Source organism: Pimephales promelas, chromosome 2, assembly GCF_988280905.1.
Source record: "Pimephales promelas chromosome 2, fPimPro1.hap1.1, whole genome shotgun sequence".
Taxonomy (NCBI): domain Eukaryota; kingdom Metazoa; phylum Chordata; class Actinopteri; order Cypriniformes; family Leuciscidae; genus Pimephales; species Pimephales promelas.
Window position 1 is genome coordinate 30108246 of NC_142770.1, and position 10056 is coordinate 30118301.

At 35.9% G+C, this 10056-nt stretch overlaps 1 protein-coding gene across 2 annotated transcripts; it reads left to right on the forward strand.

Annotated features, from left to right (window-relative positions):
- The first annotated feature begins 2085 nt into the window (after window positions 1–2085).
- On the forward strand, window positions 2086–4595 carry LOC120488632 (serine/threonine-protein kinase pim-2-like). Of its 2 annotated transcripts, XM_089118594.1 has the most exons (6): window positions 2086–2171; window positions 2280–2330; window positions 2441–2819; window positions 2916–3092; window positions 3206–3294; window positions 3996–4595. In XM_089118594.1, exons 3-6 carry the CDS (start codon window positions 2654–2656, stop codon window positions 4005–4007), a joined length of 444 nt encoding a protein of 147 aa, XP_088974720.1. In that variant the 5' UTR covers window positions 2086–2171; window positions 2280–2330; window positions 2441–2653; the 3' UTR covers window positions 4008–4595. The 2 variants fall into 2 exon arrangements, with proteins under 2 accessions (XP_088974720.1, XP_088974724.1); XM_089118598.1 differs by lacking the exons at window positions 2086–2171; window positions 2280–2330 and having other exon boundaries at window positions 2396–2819.
- Window positions 4596–10056: the final 5461 nt, after the last annotated feature.

The window sequence follows — 10056 nt, forward strand, 5'->3', positions numbered from 1 at the left end:
AACAACACCCGAACCAGTCTAGAATAGTCCAAATATAAACACTTATTAGTGTACCATAGTGATTCAATTCGGGATAAGACACAAACACGGTTTGGAAAAAGGGTTCATGATTGTTTTAATTTTGAACGGACAGTAGCTTTAAAGTTGCAAATCAAAAATGAAAAGAAAGATTTTGATCATGGCATGATTTGAGAGTAGTTTGATTAGATGCCATTACAAAACCAGTCAGTATGTGAGAATTTAAATTCGGCAACAAATAGATTTGCATTTTTAGAGAAGTTGAATTCAAGTGCCCCTACAATGTAAAAAATGATTTTTTTTTGGTGAAGTAAATCCTAAAAACAACAATGTAATTTACATGAAAAAGTTAGTTCAGGCAAGAATAAAAAAAATAAAAATAAAAAAAAAACTAAGTAAATTCCATATCAGTACTTAATTCAAGCTAGTAGAAATTAAAGTGTAAAATCAACTCATTAAAATTAAGTAAAACTGACTAAATTTTTCTGATACTGGGGTTCCCATCATGCACTGGACCTTGAATAATTACTGAGGTTCATTTTTCACCGTTTTCCAGCTGTAGTTACACTGTTTTATCATTGATTTTTGTTGTCAGTATTAGTAACTTGCCATTTTGTGATATTTTGAGTATTTTTTTTGCTCAAAATGACGCATTCAAACACAAAAAACGACCCATGAAATGTGTATTGTCTACCAAGTATTGAGGTCTTTGCGTTCACATGATGCTTAACATCTGATGATGTAATATAAATTACGTAGATGATCTAGAACACATACTATAAATGACAAATAAAATTCAATATTATTGTTTAAGTGAAATGTAATGCAAAGGAAATCGGTATTAATCAACCTTTTACTAGCCGAGTTAAAATTACTTATTTTCCGTAAAGTTTACTCAAAGGGTTAGTTCACCCAAAAATGAAAATTAAGTCATTAATTACTCACCCCCATGCTGTACCAACCCCGTAAGACCTTCGTTCGTCTTCGGAACACAAATGAAGATATTTTTGATTAAATTTGAGAGCTGTATAACTACCACATTGGCTCCTAAGGGACTGCCTCTTGACGGCCCAAAAAGTCAATGAAGAAATTGTTTAAATATCCCAAGTGACTACCGTGGCTCAACTATATGTTTATCAAGCGACGCGAATACTTTTTGTGCGAAAAAACAAACAAAAATAACGAGTTTATTCGACTATTTCTTTTCTTCCTTGTAGGCCAAAACGAGACTTCCTTATAAATTTCCACGACGCATGCGCGAGAATTGCGATCTGAAGTAGTGTAAGCGGTGTATTCAGATCGCAAATCTCGCGCATGCGTCGTGGAAATCTAAGGAAGTCTCGTTCTGGCCTTCAAGGAAGAAAAGAAATAGTCGAATAAACTCGTTATTTTTGTTTGTTTTTTCGCACAAAAAGTATTCGCGTCGCTTGATAAACATATAGTTGAGCCACGGTAGTCACTTGGGATATTTAAACATTTTCTTCATTGACTTTCTGGGCCGTCAAGAGGCAGTCCCTTAGGAGCCTATGTGGTAGTTATACAGCTCTCAAATTTAATCAAAAATATCTTAATTTGTGTTCCGAAGACGAACGAAGGTCTTACGGGGTTGGTACAGCATGGGGGTGAGTAATTAATGACTTAATTTTCATTTTTGGGTGAACTAACCCTTTAATTCCATATTCCAAGTAAATTTAACTTAAAGATCTCTAATTAAAGCTACTGATAAATTTGTTTAGGTTTTTACTTGGCAAATCTTTGTAAATTTACTAGCATTTTCTGAGTTTTTCTGAGTTTTTGAATTTACTCCATTTTTTTTAAGTGTACATAAAGAACCTCTCTAATTTTGTTCATTATTTTTGTTTGATTTAACATATAGCTCTAACTTCTGAAGTCCTCCCTGCTGCCGAGGAACAGCCAGAGGAGGAACAGTCAGAGCTGAATGTCCTGCTCAAGAGTAAGAACAAGTCATCAATCAGATTAAAAAAAAGTATAACTTATAAAATAAAATGTATAGATATAATTTAATTTCATACTAACCGTGATTGTTTCTTTTAATAGGCCCCATTTGTGAGTTTTATGAAATTGGCCAGAAGCTGGGCGAAGGAGGATTTGGCTCGGTCTACGAAGGAACTCGACGCGTGGATGGACTTAAGGTTTCTTTTTATTCCTTTTTCTACATATCTGTTCAGGATTTATGTTTGCTATGATATGACTAATTTCTGTGCACACACTAATTGGTAAATCTTGGTTTTGTTGCTCAGGTGGCTGTGAAGTTTTCACTCAAGTTTCCAGAAATGCCATACGTCAAAGTGGTGAGTATGCTGTGCTATCTATCTATTTATAACCTTTTCTATTAATTTGTGGACTAAGTCCTTAATTGGGAAACCACCTCCATCTAACGGTCACATTGTCTTTCTTTTAGCCTGGTCACCGCAAACCCCTCCCCAATGAAATCGGCCTGACATTGATGGCCAACAAGGGTCACCAGGTTCCTGAGATCATTAAACTGCTGGACTGGGAGGACGACTCAGACCACTACATCATGGTCATGGAACGGCCATCTCCTTGCATGGACTTGTTTAGTTTCGTGGAGCTCCATGGAGGGATCCTCTAAGAGCAGACTGCGCGGCATGTTATGCGGCAGGCCGTTCGTGCTGCTCAAATTTCATGCAAGCGTGGTGTCTTCCATCGTGACATCAAACTGGAGAACTTCCTGGTGAACCTGGACACCATGGAGGTCAAGTTGATTGACTTTGGGTGCGGTGCACTCATGAAGAACACTGCCTTCGATGTCTTCAGTGGTATGTATTATGAACATTATGACCGCTTTGTTCATTATGTATGGTCAACATGCTGTGGAAATGTATTAAAAATCAAACATAATCTTTTTCCCCCAGGCACAGAGCTGTACTGTCCTCCAGAGGTCGAGTTCTACGGCAAGTACTACGCCAAGCCGACGACAGTGTGGTCTCTAGGCATCCTGCTGTTTGCAATGGTGTGCGGAGCTTATCCCTCAGACAGCGACCTGTACATGATCAACTCAAACATCTGGAGCAGTCCTGGCCTATCACAAGGTGAGATCATCCAAGAGCAAAGAAGGACAACTGTCCAAGAGCTTTAAAATAGTGCATATATGTAAATGACATGTTAATGTTCATAATGTAATCTCTCTTGTCTTTTTGCACAGAGTGCTGCCAGATGATTTGTGATTGTCTGCAACCTTGGCAACAGCAAAGACCCATTCTGAAGAAGATGCATCTCCACGACTGGTTTAAGGTTAGATTAGCTTAAGTTTTTCAGGGCCCGAGCACCGATGGTGAGAGGACCCTATTGTTTTGGCTCTAGTATGGTCATTTTTTTTAGCTAGCAGATATCAACATGAAACTTTCCCAGTTGATTACCTACATTAAGATGAGAGAAAAAAATTCACAAGTTTTGTGTAATTTTATGTTTAAATATGCAAATGAGGCATTATCTAATTAAATATGCACTAATTTGCATATATTTTAAAAAACGAAATCTGAGTATTGGATAAAGCCAGGTTGAAAATTATTTTTTCATTGTGTTCACATATTAGATGAGAAAAAAAGCCCTAAAAAATTTATTTTTGCCAAGTTTTTTGGAATATAATGTTATATAAATTAGGCTAGGAATAATATATTTACAAATCGCTCTGTAAATGTCTTCTTAATATAATTAGGTACAAGACTGGAAAGTTTGGTGAATCTAGTGGAGATTTCGGACTTGGAGTGTGAGAGAAAAGTCATTTTGAGAAAACTGGCTTTGAAGATTTAGCATCAGCCAATGAGATCACGCATTTAGAGTTAAAATCCCCCCTTTTACTTTCACGATTGGTTGCTGAAAAAAAGGAAATGACCATATTTGGATCCGACAGCGTTTTACAGGAGAATTTCTTTTTTTTTTTTTTTTTTTTTTTGCATTTAGACAAATAAGACTGATTTATGTTTTTATTTCAGGTCATGGAGTAGTTGATTCCTGTCTTCAGTCAGTTGTGGTGTCGAGGGCTGTGGGAGTGGAGCGAGGCAGGTGGAGCAAAGACTAATAAGTGACACCTGTCCCATGAAGGAGCTCCGGAAGGATAAAAGGAGGAGGGATGACAGAGAAGACCACACCTGGGAGATTTACATTCTGTTAATAAATTTATGCCACTTACTTTCTTTTTGTGGTTTATTTGGCTTGAAAGTCATCTTGTGACAATGGATTGTTGAGATTTGACTGTTTATTGACTTGATAATGCACATTGACTTGATTGTTGACGCTTCTTAATGCACAACTTACTTAACAGCACAATTTTCATAGTTGTTTATTTATTTATTTTTGATACATATCATAATTTTATATTTATTTATTTATATATATAATGTTTTATCTTTTACTTGTATAATATGTGTGGCTTTTTAATAATCTAAAGAACACTTGTGGAAGTTCTTTATGGAACCATCAGATCCTTTCTTTTCAAGAGTGTATTATCTGATGTGAGCTTCTTCTTTTTATGAGAACAGAAATGTTGGGTGGGACTTGATGGTTTGCTAGTAAACATATCGTCAGAGAAGAGATGTCATTGCATAAGGAAAGAGATCTTGTTTTGATTAAAGATTATGAGGACACATGAATTTAAAAAAAAAAATGATGTGCAAATAAATATTCCATAAAAAACAAGATTTGTCTCTTGTAATTTCAGGGTGACTTTAACACGTGCTTGTTTTATTGTTTATACCACAAGAGTAAAACGTTTGTATACGTAAATAAGTAGGCTACTTATGGAAATGTTATACTATATATTATCTTGAAAAAGACTAATTCAATTGTGTACTCTAAATGTTGTTTGGACCCCTGAAAATAGCCAGAAATTAATATGTGAAAATAATATTGTAATGTGCCCTGTATTTATGATCACTGTAAATGTATTCAAACTAAATAACTTTTATTTTTAAAGCTATGGTATACGATGTTAAAAATCGGTCGAGACGGTAGTGAAGTTTTAAAAAACTCATTCCGCCCCTCCACACACACCCCCCTCCCCTCTGTGCTACCTGATCCCTGACGTATGTCACGTTTGAGTTCACGTCAACGCAAGATTAGCAACACATGAAATGTTCTAAACTCCCCACCACCATTATAATACTACTAGTATTGCTAAGGTTTTCAGTAATTGTTATTGCAGCACATCTTGTTCAAATTCCGATCGGCTCGAACAGAAACCTCGAACAAGAAATATAATTACTTTGAACCGCGATCGGCGATGCTAAACGGCTAACATTCCAATGCCGACCGGCAGCATGAGCAAGTTGTCAAACTGATAAAAAGCCACGTAACACGTCACACCATAAAAGAATAAATAAATGTTTACCTGCTCAACAAAAAGTCATCCGTGTCAGCGTCGTTTTCAGCCCCAGATCTCCCTGAAGCTTTCTCCAATGGTCAATGAAGGACGCTATATTTATCCTACTTAGAGTCCGGCGTTCTTCACATTTCTTTTTAATCTCTGATCTTTCCTCCACAGACTTTCTCTTGCGTCAAACTTTACAGTAGAGGTAAGCAGGGGCCGCTTGCTGTTGTCGTTTATATTTTTATCCATTGCTTTATCCATTGCTGATCTGACGCTACTAGCTAGCTACCATAGACAGTCTGTCAGCTCAGCTGTTTGCTCACGCACGGAGGGGGGCGGGGGCGGGTGCGGTTGGGTTGGAGACGCGAGCGCCAGGCGGAGTTTCAAGTGGAGCTGGTGATTGGATGAGAGCAGTTGACCAATATAAGCTGTGCGGCCGCACAGCTTACATTGGTCAACTTTTCTGCGGCTGTCCAGCCAATAGAGTGAATGGATTTTTTTAGTTCTTTTTTCTATTCATATTGTTAGGATTGTACTATATAACCATAACCAGCATCTAAACGAGGATATTAATAATAAACAATCTTTGAAATCGTATACCCTAGCTTTAAAGACAAAATATCTGGCTTTTAGTAATGCTTATTTAGAATACATTTTTGTATGATATGTTGTTAGGGGCTAACAGTTAAAGGACCCAGAACCAGATATGAAGAATGAAGACCCGGAGTCAGAATTATAAAAATTAAAGAAAGTTTTACTAAACATAGTTTGCCATTTCATCAGCAGAAGTCAGCTTCAAGACTCACTCAGGAGTTCGTAGGCCGCCCCCTTCCAGTTACAACAATCACAGCAGTTATACCATTTTCAAGGTCTAAGCTACGTCATTGCTTACACGTTGAATGATTCTCATTGGCTAAGATATAGATACACAGTAATTTTCCACACATATACAGATAGACGAAACATATCTCCATCGATGAGGCACGTCATGACCTTCCAGGTCACAGATTTGGGTTGCTGGCGCCAGTGTGTCCAGAACAACAACTTATTCAATCTCCAATAATGGCAGTGGTTGCTTAACCTGCAACCAAGAAGACTAGCACTAAACTTTAGTCTAACTGGAGTAAGACATCAACAAAGAAATAGTGCCTTAAACTGTTGGATTCAATGACCCCTTTATGTTTTAACACTCAAACATAAACCAAAATCCATATTTCCCTATTATTTTCACTGTTGCTGCATTCACATACTAGCAAATAAAGAGCTCCTATCAAGGCTGAAGAGAGTCTGAGCGTCTTATTATCAGTTAAGTGTACCAAAACATAATGGTAAAACATTCACTCGTTTGGGAGAAAAACAGATAACATTTGCTTCTCAGAAAGCAAATATAATAGAAAGAATACATTTTAATACAACAATTAAAGTTCAATATAGCAATGCTCAATATAGCTTGACCATCTGTACAGAGAAGTATCATATGTGTTGGACATATGATATGTGTTGGACATATGTGTTCATGACGCCTTTAGGATCCATAAACCTTTCTCCTGAGACCAGAGAAAGAGACAAATGGCCTTGTGCACCTAAAAGAACCTGGTGACTTACATCAGCATGCATTTAAGTATATAATTTCACAAGCAAAAGCACAAAGAATAAATTTATGTTAATAAATGATTAAGTAACAATGAATATACTTAATTATTGATTTTATAAAAGAAATACATAATCATTTAAAAGGATATTATGATATATATATGCTGAAGAGGCAAGGGATTTTGACCACCCCTTCAGTCCCCCGTTTTAGACCAATGTGGGGTCCAATACCGCCACGTCTGGTCTAACCAGTGAGGTCACTACGGAAGGGGGAGTGGTAACGCATGATCCCCTGACGGGTCACACTAGTCTCTTCACCTCGTCACGGACATGCTGGATACTAAAAATTCCAGTCCCTATTAAGAGGCTCTCCCACCTTCCACTCACAACAGGACATCAATGTCATTCTTCCTCAGTTTATCAGTCAGGTTAACATTTTTATAAAACACATAACTGATTACGAAACAAGTACATATTTATCCTCTGGAAGCCGGGCTAAATAAACAAGCACTGTTGCTGTATTCCTAGCGTGGGCTAGACCCGCAGTCACTACTCAGATCCTAAATAAGGACATTGTCTATAATCATGAATACCAGAATATAAGCATAAGCTATTTTTTTATTTATTTATTTAAAACCATAATTTTCAAATCCTTTTATCATAAACAATGTTGGATAGTTAATCCATTATTTTCACTACCCCCTTTATAGACCCTTTAGGTTCAAAACACAATGGTTGTCTAACAAAAATATAACAACAAAAAATAAAATATTAATAAGATTACTGATAATCGATTCAAGCACTTTTAAGTCTTTACTGAAATTATCAATCAGTTTACGGTCACAAAGCATGTATCAGTTTAATTGTATAACATCTTACACCTGTTTTATTATTATTGTTTCAAAAATAGAAATAAAATAAAACAAATCCACATCATCAGTTTAATTATTATTTTACCACTAAAATATAGAATTTTCCCCATTCTGCTTAATAAAGCTTTTGTCCATTCCTTATCTTTATATCACGTTAAACCTTGTTAATCATACAATGCCCTATTTTGATTTTGAAACATTTCATACCATTTAAACTTAATTTAACCTATATTTCTTCTATCTTTACCTATTTACCTACACTCCTCATCTAACCAGTACATAATTGTTTGCTTACAATCCATACAGACATATCTCACAAAACAACCTTTTTGTTTTTCACTTCCCTCTTCCAACAAGTCTCTCACCGCTGTCAGCCTAGTGACACTTAGAGTTCCCTCGTTGGGGAAATTATTTTATTAATTCTTCAATACCCTTGGTTTCTTATCATTAATTTCAACTTTATTTTTCCTTATAACTACTTCTCACAGTATTTGTCTATCAAATGGTTAGTCTAAAGAATATTAGAAAAATAGAAGTCCAAAAATATTATCAGTATCGTCTCAGTCCCACTTATCTTTACAGTTTTACAGAAACGAAAATATTATGTTACTCAGATCCCAACCTCTAAGACAGCCATAAAGCTGCTTTCTCATTTAACCTTTATTAACTAAATTGTAGTTTTCTTAGACATCTAATGTCAAACATCCATTCAATGGTTTGAGAAATAAAAACTTTTTAAGAAGTTATATTCACTCCTCCTTTGTTCGCCCACCGGCCTTTCATAAAAAAATGAGGGAGCTCACTCTGGATAATTTGGATAGTGACTCAGCCAATGTGTCACTTTGTCTCTCTGCCGTCAAGTCTATAATTTCTTTTATTTACGTTTATCATTAAGATCCCACATAGTCGTCTATTTAAATGTAGACCCTCAGGAGAATTTAGAGAAGAGTTTTTACCCCATAATGGACGGCAATCTTCAACTTTACAATTCCAGTTTATTTAACATACTAATCCAGAGAGTAATTCAGAACAATATCATAAATGACAAAATTATTAATAATCACCAATAACAGACAGAGCTGGAAAACCACTCCAATTAAAGCTCGTCCCATGTTCTGTATTGTCTTTTCATCAGATTGACTCAGAAATGTCAACTTTTTAAAAGTTTGTCATTCCACTTAACCCATCTGTAATGTTAAAACACTCATTCCAGAGGTTAATGACACAACATCCTCAAAATCAGGAAATAATAGTCCCCAAACTAACACATATAAAACATAAAGGGCCGTCACCAAAAAAATGCACACATACTGTAAAAAAAATATTTTCAAGATTTGTTATCACAACATATTTTCTTTTGTCAAATCAACTTTATAATAATTTATTTAGTTGAGATAACTTATTATTTTGAGTTTCTGAGGATTAAATTAATCTCCTTCATTGTATTAACTCATTTTTTCCAGTTCAATCAACTTAAAATTTTAAGGCAACCCAGGTTGCTTACTTTTTTAAGTTAAACCAACAATATTTTTTTACAGTTTAGTAATCACAACATTTTTTTTTGTAGCTTTTATTTAATTGTTTATGGTCTCTAAACCAGTTTCAAAGCATGCCTGCTTATTATTCATTTACTTTTAGACGGTCAGCTGGGTTGTTTTGGTTCATTAACATTATTTTGTTTAAGCTTTCTTTAGCAGGTCAATAACAGAAAGACAGACACAGTTTCCATCCCTTCCTCCACTCAAGTCTCTCTCACTATAACAAAATAATCTTTATAACAGCCTCCTAAGATTCTAACTTTTAGACAACATTTAAACTCATTACAATATCCTTTGACCATTTACCTTTGTTTTCCAGACTCTTCTTAAATCTACAAAAGCTGTCTTCATCTTTAGTCACCACCATGTCTAACGACCTTCAGGAGTCAAAACTATGTTAGACATTGTCACAGTCCTTCGTCTGCACCATCCCGTCTGCGTCTCCAGCACTACACTTCCCATGATCCTCTTGTCTGCACACCTGAACTCACTCCCTCATCAGCCTCCCGTTCAGCGTCCTGTTCATCTGTTTCACCTGTCTTCACCTCATTATGTTTGATTATTCTGTGTATTTAGTTCCCTCTGTTTTAGTCAGTCTTTGTCGGTCGATGTCTAATGTGAGCCTGTGTTGCACCTGAATTCCTGTCTTCCTGCCTGTTTTGAACATTAAATATTATCTTCACCG